Genomic DNA, 19467 nt, shown 5'->3' with positions numbered 1-19467 from the left:
CCCAAGAGCAGCCACATTTAAGTGCTCAAGAGCCACGTGTGGTTTGTGGCTGCCTTATTGGACAGTGTAGATGTGGACCCTCAGGTAGGAAATGTTTGAAAGAATGCATCCAGGTTTTTGTTTTGTTCTTTAATGTGACTATGAATCATAGTGAAATAGGGAAAGGTAAAAAAAATTGTGGGAAAAAATGTATGGGATATCAGGAGACTTTAGGAAAAGGGAATCAATAAATAAACTATTAGTGGGAAGGATGACTATGATTTGATGGACTTAGGTTAACTGTTCATATAAATCCCAAGTAAAAGTTAGACTTTGAAACTTATATGTGAAACCATTGTGTCATGGATACATGATGTAATTTAATTGCGGGGGGGGGAAGGAATTAGTGTAAATAAACATTTTTAAAAAAAACAGAAAGAGGGAATGATTTTTTGGTGTCAGATATTGCTGCTGGGTCACCCAGTGGAGAGCCAAGAATTGACCATTGGTTTAGCATCATGTGGGTCATAGGTGGCCTTTGACAATAGCTGTCCTTTGGAACAGTAAGGATGAAAGTCGCACTGACTGGCTTTGAGAGATAATGGAAGGACAGGAACTGGGAACAGTGAAACTAGTCAGCTTTTTGCAGGGGTGGAAGGGATGTGAGTTGAAAAACCGTTTTATTTGATTTTGGTTTGGAGTGTTCTGCTTTTGTTTTATAAAGATATTTATGTCTGATGGGAATGGTCCAGTAAAGAAAAAAAAGATTCAGTAGGGAGAGGGGGTGTTTTACTTGAAAAAGAGAAAATTCACAGAGGATATAAAAGCTGCCCTCCCACATTTGAAAGGGTGTCGTATGAAAAAGGAATCAGGCCCACTCTGTGCATGGCCCAGGGCTAGACTTAAAATCACAGTGGGTACGAGGGATAATAAAACAGACTGGACTCAATACGCGAAAAGTACATTCCAGCAGTCAGTGTGCCCCAAGCTAACATGGCTACTTCAAGATGCAGTAAAATTTTTATTACTGGAGGTTAAACCATCTATAGTTTAGACTAGTATTTCTCAACAGTTCTGTGTTTTCAGTGCACTTTTGGATACAACAGTTTTAGGTGACACACCTGGAAAGGCTCAAGACAACACAAAAGCAGGTCGGGGGTAGTGATCTCACAGTCACTGCTCCAGCGTAGCAGTGACCTTAGAAATGTCCGCAATTAGTGTGTGTTCTTTTTTTTTTTTTTTTGCGGTACGCGGGCCTCTCACTGTTGTGGCCTCTCCCGTTGCGGAGCACAGGCTCCGGACGCGCAGGCTTAGCGGCCATGGCTCACGGGCCCAGCCGCTCCGCGGCATGTGGGATCTTCCCAGACCGGGGCACAAACCCGTGTCCCCTGCATCGGCAGGCGGACTCTCAACCACTGCGCCACCAGGGAAGCCCCAGTGTGTGTTCTTTTGGTTGCCCTTCAGCACCTCTTTACTGATTGGAACAGAAATGCCTAGTGCTTTGAGCAAGCTCTCTTTTAAACTCACAAGGCAAAATGTCTTCCCATCAAAGTACATAGTCTCTTTTTCTTGCCCGCTGGAGGTTATACCACTGCTCCCACCAGAAAAAGATTGTGCATACTCTGCACCCTGCACGGGGTCACACGAACTGTTAAGCTCAAAACCCAATTGGACAGACATCACTATATAAGGCCTATCGGTCAGTAATCTGTTGCAGACGACAGAATCCACTTTACCTGGTAGAAACAGAATGAGATATAATAGTGATATGGAAATTAAGTGCTTACAGAATTGTTGGCAGGGCTGGAGAGCAGATTCTAGTCTGAGCTCCCAGTCACAACTCCTGCCCCCAGAACCACTGTGCTCTGCACTGATCAGGGAGGCTGCCACTGCATAACGAGAAGCTGATCTATCAAGAAGCAGCTGCAGGGCTTCCCTGGTGGTGCTGTGGTTGAGAATCCGCCTGCCAATGCGGGGGACACAGGTTCGAGCCCTGGTCCAGGGAGATCTCACATGCCACGGAGCAATGAAGCCCATGCGCCGCAGCTACTGAGCCTGCGCTCTAGAGCCCGTGCTCCGCAACAAGAGAAGCCACCGCAATGAGAAGCCCATGCGCCGCATTGAAGAGTAGCCCCCGCTCGCCACAACTAGAGGAAGCCCACGGGCAGCATTGAACAAAGCTGTCCCTACTCCCTCAGAAAGCCAGAGAATCAAGAAGCTGCTGACTCCAGGACCACAACAGCTCTGTCATGATCTGTAAAAGCAAGCGGATGCCCTTTGTCCTCTCTCTTCATCTGCCTGGCTCCGCTCCCCACCAGTCTCTCATGAGTGCATCTGATTTAGCATGTGGACTCTAAATCATGTCCAGAACTCTAAACTGCCAAGCAGGTTAGGACATTACGTCTTAGCCTTCCAACTTCTGCAAGTTGTTCCAAAGTATCTGCCACAGACAGCATCTTTCTTCAATCACAGCAAACGTAAATAAGACACACTGATCCAAAGTTGGTAGCACACACTGGTGTGCGGCTACATACCTGGCACGCCTATCTCGGAGCCGTTTTAGTGGGCGAGGAGGTAAAAATGGGAAATCAAGACTCAGATGGCAGCGTGAAGTGGATTTTCCAACAGTTAAGTGTCGGTGATTGCATAGTTTTAACACAAATGAAAGTTAGGACATAAATGCCTGTCTCGCATTTTATGACCAGAGAGACAAGTGTCTTTAGAAGAGCTGCCAGCCATGAAGTCTTTCCTAGCGTCAGTGCCATATATCAGGCCTGGGCTGATGCTCGGCAGATGGATTGCCTTTGCTCCACTTGTCACAGTCCTCACAGAGCAGCTGCCTGCCAGAGGTTGATAAAGAAATAGAGTAGGTCCCATAGCGGTCTGACTGGGGCCACCAGCGACCTCATTCAAACAGGGCCAGAACAGCCCGACAAAGTCTCTCTATTCCATATGAACACTTTCCTCATATTTTTGCGGCATTCCCGTAGTCAATTATTCATTCAAAATATATTTACTGGACTTCCCTGGTGGCGCAGTGGTTAAGAATCCGCCTGCCAATGCAGGGGACACGGGTTCGAGCCCTGGTCCGGGAAGATCCCACGTGCCGTGGAGCAACTAAGCCCGTGCACCACAACTACTGCGCCTGCGCTCTAGAGCCCGCGAGCCACAAGTACTGAGCCTGCATGCCACAACTACTGAAGCCTGCACGCCTAGAGCCCGTGCACTGCAACAAGAGAAGCCACCGCAATGAGAAACCCGCGCACCGCAACGAAGAGTAGACCCCACTCGCCGCAACTAGAGAAAGCCCACATGCAGCAACAAAGACCCAACGCAGCCAAAAATAAATAAATTTATTTATTTAAACAAACAAACAAACAAACATATTTACTGAGCCCTTCTCTGTGCTAGGCACTGGACGTAGACCGTGAACAAGGCAGATGGGGCCCCTGCTCTCATGGACCTAACATTCCAGTGGAGGGAGGGTGGGAGGCAGACAGTGTACCAGTAAACAAACACATAACTGGGAAGGCTCCAGTGGCCGTGAGTGCCACGGAGGAAGAATGTTGCAAGGTGGGGAGTGACGGCCTGCGGGAGGGGCAGTTTCGATCTGGGGACAGAAGGGATTTGTATTCCCGCTGACCCCAGCTCTGTAGGGGTTACTGCTCCCTTGGCTACTGAGCCAGCTCAGGCCCCAGCTGCTGATTTTGGTTGCAGATAAGCAAGAATGATGACTTGTGCTTCGTTTAAGGTTGTTTTCAGCCAACAATCCGAATGAGGATACAAGATCAATAACGCAAGGGAGTGGGTGTGGCTCCCAGAAGTTTCCCGTGTTCCTTATGGAATCATGGTTGCAGCTCAGTGATCCATGCAGCTCTCACCAGGGGAGATATCAGCCACATCGAAGGAGCCAGAACTGAGACCTTGTTACCTTCTATGACATTTGCTGCCTTCAGGGCTCTACCTACCAGTGTATGAGAGAGACAGCACTTGTGCCACAGTTGTGTTTCCCCGCGGTCTGTTTCTCGCTGCATCACTGGGCCTCAGCAGGCCTGGCTATGGCCCCCACAGCTGCTGGTCCCCATCTCGGGCTTCTGGACGGTTCTTCTCAGTGGCTGCGTCCTCGTGGCCATCAGCAGAGGACTAACTGTGAAGGAGGCCACATTTCTCTTTACTCCCATCTGTTTAGACTCACAATATGAACACTCAAGTTGCCCTGAGGGCTTGGGAGTCACAGAGGAGAAAAGTGTAAGCTGTGTGCTTCTGAGGGCTGCCCCCAGGCCAGGGAGATTCACTCACAGAGGCCCTCATTTCCTCCCCTTCAGGCCCACTCCCCTCCCAGAAAGCACCTCCACGACGTGAATCAACCCTTTTCCGGTCACACTCTGGGATTTTTATCCTAGAACCTTGAGAAGTCTGTCTATGTATTACTTGATCTTCTGTTTTGAGTTCTTACTCTCTCATTTTCTTGAGAAAACAAAGCTGTTATATGTTTCATCTGATCCCTGTTAAAAATCTTCTCGTCTGTACTCGTCATCTGCCTTTTGCAAACCTCTTTTCATAGGTCCTGTGCTAATTTTTTCCTGCATGTTCGTCTGGGATGGAAGCAGCTCTGTGTGGGTCTGTGTTTACCCACTGATAATATGGGTAGATTCACCTTGACTCCTTTCCCTGCCTCTCTGAGCGATGGTGAATCTTCTCTTTCAGAGCTGGTGCTGGAGGTCTGGCTTTGATGCTTCTTGGGAAGTGGGACAGAGACAGTGGGAACGTGCCATCTGGTTTTACGCTCCCCCCATGCCTGCCCTCCTGTCTGCAGAGTCCCCTGTGCCTGTGGTGTATGTGACCCCGTGGCAGGACTCTCCTTAAATTTTCAGCCCTCCCCCCCCCCCCCCCCCCCGCCACTTCAGGGCAGACAGCCTGCTCCAAAGAGGGTCTGGGTCAGTGCGATTTCCCATGATTCGTGGACCTTCTTTTAGTGGGTTCAAATGTAATTGGTTAATAATCTTTCAAGAGGTTCAGATGGCTCTTAAGATATACTTTTCCTTCTCTCCTTCAGCTTTTCCTAAGATTAGGCCACCCCTTGTTAAAAAGCTGGGGCAGTGACACACAAAGAACAAACAGCTTCTGCCCCAGTGCTGCCCATGCTTCCAGGCCTCAGCCCTCCAGATCGGGCACTGTCGGCCTTTAGGACATTCTTGCCCATTTTCCTCACGTTATATAAGCTAGGTAGACCTTGATGTTCGCTTTCAGTCTGTCCACGATTAATTGTATACAGCAGATCTTCAGAATTACAGCATGGAGTTTGGTCATTCTCTTGTTTCAGTGAGTTTTCTTCTATGTATTGGGCTATTTTTTCTTATTTCCATGGGTTCCAAGGAGTTATGCAAATGAGCACTTCCTCTGCCATTTTCCAAGAAGTTCTTCCTCTGCTGAATATTTTAAATAGTGAGACAAGAAAGATAAAATATGTCAGAAGATTAAGAGGAACGTACATTTTTTTAATTAGAAAGTTAAGTCTAGAAAATTTAACAGAAATGAGGAAAATGATTAAAATTAACACTGATGAGACAGCATCTGAACAGTTAGAAAATGAAGCTAAAGAATTAGATGAAAGTATAAAAAAAGAACTCAGAAACTCTAAGGGTAAAGATATGGCAAAAAGACAAAATTAAATGGTGGGAAAGGTTTAAAGGAACTAGCATTTAAGTGTTTCTAAACAAATTTTAAAGATGAAAGGGCTAGACAATAACACTAAAACAATGAAATAATCTTAATATTTAAAGATTAAAAAAATGTAAGCAGCATATGAGGTTATCCCATTCTGTAATGTTCCATGTTAAGATGTACCTTATTTACTGATTTACAAAGATGTCTAAGACTGTGCTTTAGGGAGAATTGCAGGTCACAGAGCGTTATATATTCTCCGTATGTGTGTCACATAAAGGTTGCAAATACGTAGAGAGAGGAGTGATGGGAATAATACCAAACCGTTAACTGGGAGAGGAAAGGGAGTGGAGGTGGGGATGTCGTGCCTGCCATCGGGTCCCCTCACCATTTCTGGAATCTTCTCCCCTCCCCTCTTCAGTGCACTTTTTCTCCAATACCCACACCTGGGTGGCGACTCTTCCTAGGTGGGCTGCCCTTGCTCACCGAAGCTGCTTTGCCCACCTGTGCAGAGAGTGCCAAGTACCCGGGGACTTTGCAGCCCTCACCCCGACCCGGGGCTCTCGGTTCCTCTTCGCAGGTGGGACAGCTCTGCGGTGTAACCAACCCCGAGCAGATTGTAAAGCAAGCTGTGTATGTGATTTTCATTTTCTAGTAGCCACGTTAAAATCAATTCTAATACACTTTATCTTCAACATGTAATCAACATAAAAATTATTGAGACGTTCTGCATCCTTTGTTATTTGTACTAAGTCTTCCAAGTCCGGTGTGTGTTTTACACACGCACGTCTTGCTTTGCCTGACCCATTTCCTTGCTCAGTGGTCACAGGTGGCGCATGGCTGCCGCGTGGGACAGCCCAGCTCCACTCAAGATGAAGCTGAACCTTCACAGGACTTTGCCTGAAAATGAAACCTCACCTCCCTGTCCTGCTTATTGGTTTCTTTTAGGAGCAGTTTCTTTCCTTTTCTTTTTTTTTAACTTGCATGATTAAGAAAGGAACATTTTCTTAATAAATGTTTTGCATACAAGTGTTATTTTTGTAATTTAAAAAAAATCTAGTGGGTTCAAAGAAAAAAATATGTCTCTCATCCAGAAGCCCTGCTTTGTTATTTATTTGTTTGTTTATTGCTAAGGCAGCCATAAACTCTAGTGACCCTGGGTTGCAGAAGACTTGAGGTTCCAGTGAGTAAAGAACAACTGACATCATAGCAGAACCTTCCCTTCTTGCCATTTGTCGTACGTGGAAGGCTTGAGCCTTTCATGTCTATAGAGTTTCTGCCAAGATGAGTGGCCTGAAGCCAGCTTAGAGTAAGATTATCCAGCAGTCTGGGTCAGACATGCAGCCTGTGGCTTCTCAGGCCCAGGTAAGGTGATGGGGGAGGATGGGTCATCACTTATAAAGGAGGAATACCAGGGGGACCTGGCAAGAGTGGCCTTTTTTTCTTTTGCGACATGCCTGCAGCCTATAATTGGTACTAGTGTAGCAGCTTGGGAGTGGGCAGTGCCCATCTGGCTCCAAATACCCAGGCTGTATGGAGTCACTTCTCTTGGCATCCAAACCCTGCAGCAGGATGGTGGCTCCCTGTGCAGATGCCTCTTCCTCACTAATAAGACCACGAGGTCTTTTGTCTTTTGCCTCGTCACAGCGTTTTATTAAGAAGACACTATAAAGAGTCCCTTTTGACATAAGTGTTATCTAAGATTGCTTTTTATTTTCCCACTTCCAAGTATTTGGATTTTCTTTGCTAATTTGTGTGTCACCTGAGGTAGAGGTGGGGGAAGAACGCTCCTGATTGGCTCAGAAAGTAATTCCAATCCGAAAAAACAGGGATGCCTGCATTTCCCTAACAAAGCCACCCTTCTTCATCCCAGAATCACCTTACCTCCTTCCTCGCTGTGTCATCAGAGAAAGAAGCAGACGTGTTTCAGCAGTGCATTTCCCAATTTATTCCCATTTGTTAATTCAGCAAGCATTTACTGCTTACTTCCTCTATGCTATTACTCTTGAATGTGGGTTTGGTCCTTTTGTCTACAGTGTTGTTGCCAGTGTAGGCTCTTTTTATGGCTTTTCTTGGCTATTTTAAATGGAAATTGGGAGATAAACCAGGCACTCCTGGACCAAACGCCAATGGCCATGAGGTCCATCCTCTGAAGGTACTCCAGACAGAGCTTTCCCTTCCTCAGTGAATGTTGCCTTTTTCTAAATAAGTTTGTGATGGTTCACATGCTCACTTTTCTCCTTTTACCTTCGACCCCGCTGACTTGAGAGTGTGGAGGACTCCACTCATTGCTGAGGGATGTGATAGGATTCGGACGGTTCCAGGGCCACGAGGCCACAGTGTGCAGGAAGGGCGTGGTGCTGTCTTAGTGGGGCACCTGGGTCTTGGGAGGGCCTTGGCTTTACCCCTCCTCATTACTGATGGGCTGGCCCCTGTGGAGGAGTGGCCAGAATGGGCCAGCGATGGGCCCTTGTTCTTCTCTGTTCTAAGTGCCTTTCCAACTCTTTCTGTTTCAGTACAGCACTGCAGCCTCCAGGCCCACTGATGGATCCGCTGACGAAAGGGTCCAGTGGGAGTCAGATGGCACAGACCCTTCTATGGAAAGCCAAGTCGTCTCTCTCCTTTGGCATCCAGCCCCTGCAGACGTGGCCAACAAAAGACCCTGAAGTAGAGGCCCAGGTCAACCTGTAAGTAAGTAAGAGAAGCATCATCTCAGTTGGGGCTCACGCTCACTCTAACTTGAAATCCCTTAATGCTCAGGAAGAAAATTATCTTTGGGGGGAAGAATAATGAGAGAGAGGAATGGATATTTGGTTGGGAGATTTCATTTCTGTTCTTAATGGTGCCTTATGTGTATTTATTTATTTACTTAGCAATGTTCATTGAGCACCTGCTCTGGCCAGGCCTTGTCTCAGGCATGGCAGGCAAAAGGGATTCAGTTCCTGCCCTCAGGGGATTTACAGCTCATGGAACAGATAGCCGTTAATCAAATAATCATACAAATAAATACGAATTGTGACAAGTACGAAATAATCATACAAATCATACAAATAAATACGAATCATACAAATAAATACAAATTGTGACAAGTGCTATGAAATGTGGTACCTTGATTCAGTAAACATTTACAGAATGCCCTCAATGTGCCAGCAACATACTGGGGATATAAGAGAATATGACATCTCCTCACCCGTGAATATCAAATAGTATCTAGAAGGGGAAAAAATTCCAATTATTATTCAGAAGAAATGATAATAACTATGCTATAACTAATATATTAATAGATTCCAGGTCCCATAGGGTGGTAACTATGTTTTCCTGTTTACTCCTGAATCCCCAGGGCTTTGTTATAGTGTACAATATTTGTTGGATGAATGAATAAGTAATGAATGAAGAAGATACTACAACACAGTGGTGCTTAGCTTTCCAGGGAAATCAAAGGCAACTAGGTGCAACGGTCTAATTGCCTTAAAAGCAAATGAGATGCTTCATCAGTTCAAGGCAACAAATATTATTGATGCTTACTGTACCTAAGGCCAACCCCAGAGATTCTGATTCAGTGGCTCTGGAGTGGATGAAAGAGGACTCTTCAGGGACAGCCTTTCCAGGAAGGCAGACAAGTAACCAAATAACTCCAGCGCTCTTAGAAAAGAAGCATGTATAATGTGCTATAGGAGGAGGGGATCTGCGGGAGGGCCGGGAGGAAAACGGGGAGCAGTTGCTCTTAGCCAGGCAGGATGACCATCGCGCCAGGCCGGAAAGGGGAAGAAAGCCACTTTAAACAGAGGAAAGTGCAGAGCAAAGGCTCGGATCCATGAAAGTGGGTCCCAGCAGTGTTGACAGGCATTAAAGCAGTGATTCTTAACCCTGGCTGCACAGGAGAATCATCCCGGGAACTTTAACACATATGGAAGCCTGCACCATCCGCCCAAGAGTCCCAGGTCTAGGGTGGGACACAAATACCAATATTTTATAACGCTCCCCAGGAGATTCTTTTGTGCAGCAAATGAGAAATGCTGTTTTTAAAAATGTAACCACACAAAAATAAATACAAAATAGTTATGAAGTACCTTATACGCCTAGCTAAGGGGTATGAATTTTTATATCTCGAGCAATGAGGAGCCATTGATAGCTTGCCTGATTTTAAACGATAATACAATTCGAAATAGACAAGGTTCACAGGGTCTGGATAAATTCACGACTGCTGGTTCTGCAGTGGGTTCTTCTGGGAAGCTAGAGAAGTCTGGAGTCACCGCTGCCTTTTCAGAGCTGCCACCATACCCCCCACCGTGGCGCGGTAGGTCCACTTATGAGAATATGGGAATTGAATGTCTCCTTGATCTGAAACTGAAATCTAAAATTTCAGTGAATGCTGAATTATCTGGGCAAAATGCTCCTGTTTCTTGGGGGCCGCTGGTAACCCGCGTGTGGGCAACTCCAGCTCTTTAGAAAGGAGGGCAGGGAAGCCTGGGCTTTATCTACTAAAGGTGGAGCGGGGGGTGGAGGGTGGGTAGTGGAGGTAGGTGGACGGGTGGGGGGAAGGGCCACTCTTCCTTCCTCTGAAGCTCCAGGTGGGACTCTCAGCGCTGCTTCTTTCTAGACTACAAACCCCACAGCGCGCCGCGCGGATGACGTAGTCAAAGGGGCGGGCAGGACTGCCGGGAAGCCTATGAGACGCAGCGGAAGCAGCCCGAGGTGGCGCCTTCCGGGTCCTATTGGTGAATCTGGTTAGGAGAGGGACCAGGCCCTGGTGATTGGCGGCCGCAGGGCTAGCGAAGCTGCCGTGGGAGCAGGGCGGGCGGCGTCCGGCCAAGGGCTTCACCCCAGAGTCAGGGGCCGGACTTGAAACTGATTCCACCGGGAACCAGAGGTTGGGTTTTCTGGAAAACAGGCTAGAAAGATGCGTCTTTTAAGAACCGCTGCCATTCTGCGGGCTGCTCATTCATTAACTCATTCATTCAGCAAACTTAATTGATTACCTGTGTACCAGGCACTTGTGCAAACATCCCAAATGCGTTTTCCCTTTTAGTCCTCACAAAAAAACAGATAACTACTGCAGGCTCCATCTTACAGATGACGAGGCTGAGGTCCAGAAGAGTTAAGAACTTGTTCAGGTCACACAGCTTGTGAGTGACAGAGCAGGGATTTGAACCTACATCAGTCTAGCGCCAGTGCGCATCTCCTAATCTCAGTGTGCTCAGCGGTGCCATCAGGAGCAAAGTGTTTATGGGATGTCAGTGTCCACAGGGTGACTTGGTATTGTCGGGTGAAGATTATAGCAGGACCGGACTGGACACCAATAAAGTTGACCAAGCACAAAGTTGGACCTTGTGCGAGGTCCCTTGGTCATTCAAAGCCTATTCTCACCAGAAAAGGTTTTTGGTATCTATGAAAGAACCTACTGAGCACCTGTGTGCTGTGCTGGGCCCTGTGCTAAGCACTGGTATGCAAACGAAGCATCTCCTTCCAGATTAAGCGAGGCTTATGGAAGTGCTGTTACCTAGGGCAATCCAAGGAGATTTCTCGGTGGAGAGACTCCTTGAAGTGTGGGAACTTTACCAGGCAGAGGTGAAGGAGGCCTCCCCAGACAGAGGAGACTGTCTGTGCAAAGGCCAGCAGCGTTAAAGCATTCTGGATTTGAGGGGAACCGCAAACAGTCAGGTCCAGCTGGAGCTTCTTGGGGAGTGGTGAGCCTGGGATGGCAGACAGAAGCCAAGTCACTGGGGAGTGGGAGGGCTTAACCTGCCTGCTAGGAAGTTTGGTCTTAACTCTCTCAGCCAGAGCACAGCATGATCAGATTTGCATACTGGAAAGATAACTGGTGTCAGTGGGCAGCTAGATTGCAGGAGGATAAGGCTGGTGGCAGGGAGACCTATCGGAGTGGCCAGATAGGAGACATTAAGTGTTCTGATGAGTGGCAGGAGCAATGGGATTGAGTTAAGAAATATTTAAGAGGAAGGTTAGAGTGGACCTGGTAAATGCATGGGTGGTGGGGTGAGGAATAGGACAGAGATCATTAGATACTGCCGTGGGGGCTGAAGAGGGGTACAGTTACATCTTTGGAGGAAGGAAGTTCTTAGAAAAGTCTTCTTAGAGAGAGTAATGTGAAGTGGATCTTGAAAAAGGAGGAAGAACGTTCCTTCCTTCTTTTCTTTTTCTTGAGTCGATTTTAATTGGCAGAGGTGGGGAGGATGGTATTCTGGATGGCCGGATCCTGGTTTGCCACTTGTATGGTGAAGTAGGAGGAAGTTTGGAAGGTCAAATTGGGGGACATATCGTGAAAGGTGTTGTACTTAATGCCAGGACATTGGGAGTCTGAGTGGCTTTTGAGACAGACAAGTGATGGTTTGAGCTCTGAGTTTTAAGAGTTAATTTCACTGATATGTACAGTGAGGAGGCCAGGAAGCCAATTAAGAGATGGACTAGGGAAGGGCTCTTTGGTTGTAAGTAACAGCAACCCAACTCAAAATAGTTTAGGCGAAAAAGGAGAATGTATAGGTTAATGTAACCAAACTACAGGAAGGGACAGATCTCGCTCGCTTCAGGGAGTGACTGGATCCAGGGACTCTACTGCCAACAGTCAGTCCATTCTTCTCTTACGCCCTCAACCTCCACCCCTTAGCCCTGCTTCTCTCTGCCTGTTGACCTCACTGCCTCCTACCATCCATGAGTTTTCACCATGCAGCTGTGGGTGTGATCTCAGGCAGCATGGGGTATGTTCTCACAGACTTGCAAGTTGAGAGGAAAAATCTTCCCCATCAGTTAGAAGAACCCTGCGGAAGGACTATAGTTGCCCAGCCTGGGTCACATGTCCATTCCTGGTTCTGTGGGGGAGTGTCTGTTACCAGGGGCAGAGGGGGTAATTCTGCTTGCCCTGGCAAACAGAGCAGAGGTGGTCAGGAGGTAGGAGAACAGAATTCAAAGGGGTCAGAGAAGCCAGTGGAGGAGTTTCAAGAAGAGCAGTGCTCTCTGACCGGTCACAAAAATAACTTAGGAAGTTTGTTCAAAAATATAGATCATGGAACCTATTTAATTAGAACCCTTAGTGGTGGGACCCAGGGATCTGGCTGAAGGTGTCAAATATAACAGAAAGTTTGAAGATCGAAACTAAAATCTTCCATTGAATTTGATGATTCGGAAGCCACGGGGCTCCTCTGAAAATGCCGTTTCACTTGGGAAGGGAGGGCAGAAGGCAGATGGCGAGTCTCTCTGCATCCTCACATCTCCTCATTCATAACCTCCTTTCAGGGCCATGTCCGACCCTACAAGAGGCAAAGTTTCCTCATTAGTTCAGTACATTAGGAAAAGACAAAGGAAAGCTATTGGAAAGATGGTTATTTGAGGGGTGTTCTGCCTTAAACGGATGTCAGCCAGGAGCAGAAGGAAGAAAGTTTGAAAAGTTTTTAATTCCATCTGAATTACCTGCCCATTCTTTTTTCCCATCAGTCCTTCCTGTGATTAATTACAATATACTACCAATAAGTTGGATTTCTTAAAAAGTATAATTCAGACTTAATTTCCCTCACTCGGCTGAATTAGCAGTGGTTTGCTTTTTGATCTTTTGGAGAAAGTTGCCACGTATTTGAAAGAGTTTATCATCAAGGCGTGATACAAATATCAGGCAATTTCGTATTTAGACATTTTAAAGTAGCTTCCAAAAGCCTCAAAAGACCTAGTTTGCTCCTGAGTAAAGGACTACTTGATTTTAAAACACAAAGCTGGAGAGAAAGCCTTTGGGTTTACTGTTGGGGAAATTCTATTGTTTCCAGGAAGAAACTTCTCCTCCAGTTCCATGGAGGAAAGAGGCTGGACAGCTGACTTGCCCCTTCCTCTTTTCCTCTCTTACCTTTGCGATCTGGTTGCCCACCGAGCTTGTGCGTTAGCTCCTCTCCTGTTTCCACATGGAAAAACACACCTGCGTCTTCTAGAGACAGGTGTGGAGGCCCACCTGCCTCGGTATCCCCTGTTGGAGCTCGACAGTCATGAGACAGTGATTCCTCGGCAACCATTCAGGCGAGTAGCTGCCTCTCTGCAGACCAGGCTCTCCCGCAAGTGGGCTGCTCCAGGTCTAAACTTGGGGGAAGTAGGAGGAAGTCTATGTGGCTGTCGGGCTCAGCCACATTTGCCAATGAAACTCTGACAGTGAGGAAACTGATGTCTTGATTTCCATTTGCCTGACTCCTGTCTCTAATTCTCAACCGATTCCAAACACAGAGAAGAGAGCAGCTTGATTTATTAAAAAGCTCCCAAAGCTCAGATAATTGTGAGACAGGCTAGGATCTGTGTGGGTCTGGTTAGGAGGGGGTTTATTTTGTTCTGTTTGTTTTTATTCTCTTGTTCTTCCGTGTCATAGCAGAGTATGTGGCACATAGAAAGTGCTCACTAAATACTTGTTGGGTAAGTTAAAGATAATAGAGCAGAGATGCCTGTTAGGGAGGCTCCTGCAACGATGCAGGTCTGAGCTAAAGCAGAGAATGTGAAAATGGAAAGGGGAGAAGTGGCGAGGGACTAAAAGACATGGTGGAATTCTAGAAATAGCCTCACATGCACGATGGCGTATACAAGGTTATGCATTGCAGTTTATTAGTAGTAGCGAAAGGTTGAAACTGGCTAAATAAAATACAGTACATCTACTCAGTGGAATAGTATGTAGCCATAAGAAAGAATACGGAGGATCTTTTGGTACTGATTTGGAAAGATCTCCAAGATACATTAAATAGAAAAACAACAAAAACAAGGAGTGGAGTTGTGTATAGTATGCTACCATTTACCAAAGGCAAAAGGGAATATGTATTTCTCTTTCTTTGTAAATGCATACAGCATCTCTGGCAGACACACAATAAACAATAGAGGTTGCTGGTGAGGAGAGGAAATGAGGGGCCGAGGAGGGAGGAGAGGACAGACTTACCCCTGTATGGCCTTTTGGACTCTTGTGAGTTTTGAAGCAAGTGAGTTTTACCTCTTCAAAGAGTGAAATACAGATACAAACATACAACAATCAAAATCAACACTGTGTGGGGCCTGTACCGGGGCCTGGAGACTGATTAAGATGTTGGATGTGAGAGAAGACCGGGGCGATGACTCTGAACTTGCACCTCAAGTGACTGGGAAGAAGATGGCAGCTCTGCTGACTGAGATGTGAGTGAGGAGTGGGAGTGAGGGTGACTCAGGGCATGTTATGTTTCAGAGGCCCCCGGGGGTGTCCGCAGAACCACGTCCGACAGCTGTAAGTCTGAACTTGCACTTGGAGAGAAAGATTGAGTTGGAGATTTGGTCTGGGGAGTTGTTAGCATAGAGGTAGTATTTGAAGGTGCCGGAGCAGTGAGGTCCCCAGGGAGGTGAGTGGCCTGAATGGAAGGGAGAGGAATGTGGATCTTCACTGCTCAAGGGTGGCGTAGGGTTCAACACTGAGTTGCTGCTCTGTGTGGTCTAAGTCAGGGAGGGGTATGGCATCACTCTGCCAGGACATCCTGGTTCTTTTCTGGGAACAGAAGCTGCACCATTGAGCTCCACATCCCCTGGAGGAATAATCACTAACAGCAATCATTCTTCCTCAAGGAGGTTATGCCATTACTAAGAACTCTATTCCTTTGACTATTCGCGTTGTCTATTGTTACAAATTTTATAGTCCTCAAGGGCCAGTAACCCATTTTTGGTGCTCACCTCATCTCAAAGTACAGTGCAGAACACCATAAGGACACACTATAAATAGTGACTAGAGAGTATGACTCTTTTTTTTTTTTTTTTTTTTTGCGGTACACGAACCGCTCACTGTTGTGGCCTCTCCTGTTGCGGAGCACAGGCTCCGGATGTGCAGGCTCAGCGGCCATGGCTCACGGGCCTAGCCGCTCCGTGGCATGTGGGATCCTCCCGGAGCAGGGTACAAACCCGCGTCCCCTGCATCGGCAAGCGGACTCTCAACCACTGCGCCACCAGGGAAGCCCCAAGAGTATGACTCTTTTTAATCATTGCTTTTAGGAGGCAAAAAGAAATAGTTTAGGCTGCCCTGCCCTAAATTCACCTAAGCCAACACTCATTTTATAAATCGCATTTGGCTTTGAATGCAGGCTGGTTGCTTTCCTGTCATCTTCTATAGTAAGAAGTGTTCTTAGTTAAAATGCTTTTGCCTCCTATACTTCTGTGAGTTTGGCTGATCTAGTCTTTTGCTTTCTTTGAAGAATGTTCTCCACGTCCGTCAACACTCTCCCTCATCCTTGGTCTCAAAGCCTCATTTTTATAGACTGTCTCAGGATCAGACTACCTTGGTGAAATAAACATTTTAGAAAATCTTTCACAAATATAGTTTGACCTTAAAAGCACAGAGTAAGCTGCTTTTCTTCCACTACGTGGTCTGAATGTACCTGGAGAAAAAAACAACACAGAGAAGGATGAAGTGGATCTAAATTGGTCCAGAAAATTAGAATACAATACAGAGGCCATTTAAAAAGCAGCCAGGGCCTTCCCCCCTCTCCTAGGTTACCTCAAGACAAAATTCAGTCAGTTCCACAGCATTTATATACTTTTATGCTTAAGACTAAGAATTTTTCACATACTGGTATTGGCTATAAAGGGGATCAAAATATACCACCCCAAAATATGCCACTTTGGCATAAGGATTATTTTGAGCTGAAGGCAATTGAGGAAAAGCAGACACAGGAAGAACTCTCTGCCCTCCCCCGATCTGCCTAAAAGCAGGGCATAAATTTCTCTTTGTAAAAGTGCCCCCTCCCCTCTCTCTACCAAGAGAAGGAGAACAGTCCTTATCACCAGAGACAGAGATGACACCAAGATGAGTCTACATAAACAAACCTTACTAAATAACCCTATCTACCATTGCTTTCCCGCATATATCTGCCTTCCCGTGATTTACCACTCCTAGAAGCCCCAAATCCCTTTTCTTTTGTCTTGTGACCTCTCCACAATTTATTGCCCTTTGTTAAAATAGTATATAAACCTCTGAGTCTAACTGCTACTTTGGGTTTTCTTTTCTGTGCAGGCCTTGTGCATGTAAAGTTAGAAATAAAATTTGTATGCCTTTTCTCCTGTTAATCTGTCTTTTGTCAGCTTAATTCACAGGTGCCAGTTACAGAACATAAGAGGTAAAGGGAAAGTTTTTCCTCCATATAGCTACTTCCTAAAGTGAGAGCATTTTAGATTACAGGAGAATCTAGCTTATCTCTAGATTTCCACAAAGAGACTTTTTCTTCTTTGTGTTGTTCTTCACGTGCACACACCTTCCTAATGATGCATAACCTCTGTTTCTTCAAATAGTAACTGTGCTCAGACTATTCACCTGCTAAGTGCTTCATATGTATTTTCTCATTAAATGCAACAGCCCTATGAGGATTGTCCCATGGTTATCAGTATTTGTTGAATTAATTCATTAATCAAGCCCCATTTTACAGTTGTAGAACTGAGAGCCCACGAAAGGCTGTTTCTTGCCTAAAATCAGGCCGTGAATTAGTGGTGGGTTAGACAGAGTTGAGTAAATATCAGGCAACACTTATGTACATGTAATTTCTCTATACATATAGATGTTAGTTTATTTAAGTTTAGGATCAGAGTTTTTTTTTTTTTTCTGTATGACATTCTAAAGTAAATTTTTATTATACTATAATTTACAGGCAATAAAATGCAAGAATCTTAAGTTCACAGTTGGATGAGTTTGACACTTGCAGATGTTTCACTTTTTAATGTTACAGTGTTGATCCATTGCACTTAATTGTATTGCCTATTTATTGAAAGGTGCCAATCTCTAGACATAGGGAATGCCAGCCTCATCATGAGCTAATGGCTGGTGAATGATGTCACAATGTGTTTCATTGTGATGGCCCCCACGGCATTTTCTTTGTTTGCTCATATTACTGGCATTGTATTAACCTCTGAAGTGAATTTTTTGAGATTAACCTGATGCAACATTTATAGTATTTTCATGTCTGACTCAAAAACAAATTTCATGAATATGCTGTGTAATGCAGTTCACTTCCAGCAGCAGCTGACAGTGGACTTGTGAGCACCTGGGGGTGTCTCTCCAGGCCTGATCCTAGAGAAAGTTATGAAGTGGTCCCTGTGTTTGCCCTGCCCCTTCTCTAGGTACCTATCTAGTATGGCTGGCCTCACCCTCCTATGTCACTCCTGGCCCCTGGTAAAGAAGAAAAACCCTGGGGGACATGGTGGCTCTCCTCAGACATTTGAAGGGCTTTCCTATAGAGGTGATCTTGTTTTATATGGCCCCAAAGAGTTGGCTGGCTGGCTTGCTTTCATTCATTCATTCACTCATTACTAAATAAAACTCCACTAACAGCTAACTCTGTACCAGGTATTATGTTACAAGCTAAGGATTTTGCATTGAACAAAACCAACAGAGAACCTGCCACTGTGAAGCTTATATTTTAGTAGGGGAGGCAGATGTTAATCCAATACCCTCTTTGTAATTTCTAATCTGGGGGTGGAGGTGGGGTCAGGAAGAAGAAGGAGTTTGGAGAGCTCATTCCAGGTCCTAAGACGAGAAGATGCTCAGCAAGTTGAAGGAAATGAAGAAGGGCACTGTGGCTGGAGTGCTGAGACAGGGCGAGCGGGCCAGACAGGACAGCTGGCCGGGGGTGTGGAAGTGATGGTAAGGAAATTCAGAAGAAGTGAAAGGGTGAGGATGTAGGACCAGCTGGTGGAAATTAAAGTGTGATGGATTTCAGTTCAATGTAGAAAAAAACTGTTTGACAGGAAGAATGGAGTGCTCTGCGGCATACTGTTTCTTTATCACTAATAGTTTGTAAGTAGAGACTTGCTGGCTATATTTCAAGTATCTGGTAAAGAATACACTATCACAGATACCAGATTGGACACCAAATGACCCTTAAGTCTCTGGACTTGGAAGTCTCTGGACATCTCTGGAAGTCGCTTCTACCCTAAGATCCTATGCTGAGGTGGCAGGAAGACTGACCAGGCTATTGTAGGGATCTGGGTATCAAATAGTGAGGACCCGTGAGATGAAGGACTAAGCTGGCTAAATATGGGAGATGATCACTGAGGAAATGTCCAACCATGGGGGAGATGGAGAAGCAGTGGGATAGTGATATAGCAGGGGACTACACAGCACTGTCAGTGATACAGGTGTCAATGTGTACAAATCTCAAACGCCAATTGTTCAGAGAAGCTAGTTGCAGGGAGATAGTCACGGTATGGTATACATTTGTGTAAAATTTAAGATCATGCTAAACAGTACTGCATATGGTTTATGACTATGTAGTACAAATATAAAAAATAAGCAGGGAGTGTGAACCAGATTATTTAGTGATTGTTTCAAGGGAGAGAGAGATGAAAATGAGATCAAGGAGAGGTACACAGGGGTTTCAACTGTATCTGTAATGTTCATCATATTATTCTTTATTTTTCTGCATCTTGAAGAAATAAGACAAATTAGAGAAGAAATCCAGGTGATTCTTACATATAGGTAGGTTTTGAGAACCAGAGTCAGTGCTTCTCAAAGTTCAGTGTGCATTTGAATCCTCAGGGGATCTTGTTAAAATGCTGATTCTGTCTCATTAGGTCTGGGGTGGGGCCTGAGGGTCTGCATTTCTAATCAGCTGAGGGAAAAGGACCACTCTGAGTAGCGAGGGTCGGAATGACCTTGGTGTTCTCTAGGATTCTCCCTGCCGACAGGACTGTTCGGAAGTGCCCACTCTGGACAGCATGCCTCCCTTCAGGGTCTGGGTACAGTTGGGGGCAGTCTGGAAATCTCGGGAGAGAAGCTTTGAGAGCTTGGGAAGACACACTTTGGAGAGATTTCTCCAAAGAAGTTAAATCGACAGACGATCCAGGGAGGTA

General features: G+C 45.8%; 1 protein-coding gene across 8 annotated transcripts in view; it reads left to right on the top strand.

Annotated features, from left to right (window-relative positions):
- The window catches only part of GARNL3 (GTPase activating Rap/RanGAP domain like 3), a 153594-nt gene that overhangs the window by 16931 nt on the left and 117196 nt on the right, over positions 1-19467 (top strand). For 7 of the 8 annotated variants that reach the window (XR_010944852.1, XR_010944853.1, XM_067743257.1 and 4 more), the window contains exon 2: positions 8160-8330. Coding sequence is in view for 6 of the 8 variants with exons in the window: in XM_067743257.1 (XP_067599358.1) it covers positions 8160-8330 (171 nt within the window). In the remaining 2 variants the exon portion in view is untranslated. The remainder of the gene's footprint in view (positions 1-8159; positions 8331-19467) is intronic. The other variant, XM_067743262.1, reaches the window with a different exon arrangement.

The sequence above is a fragment of the Pseudorca crassidens genome, chromosome 7 (assembly GCF_039906515.1).
Source record: "Pseudorca crassidens isolate mPseCra1 chromosome 7, mPseCra1.hap1, whole genome shotgun sequence".
Lineage (NCBI taxonomy): Eukaryota > Metazoa > Chordata > Mammalia > Artiodactyla > Delphinidae > Pseudorca > Pseudorca crassidens.
This window is presented reverse-complemented; position numbering and strand designations above follow the sequence as displayed.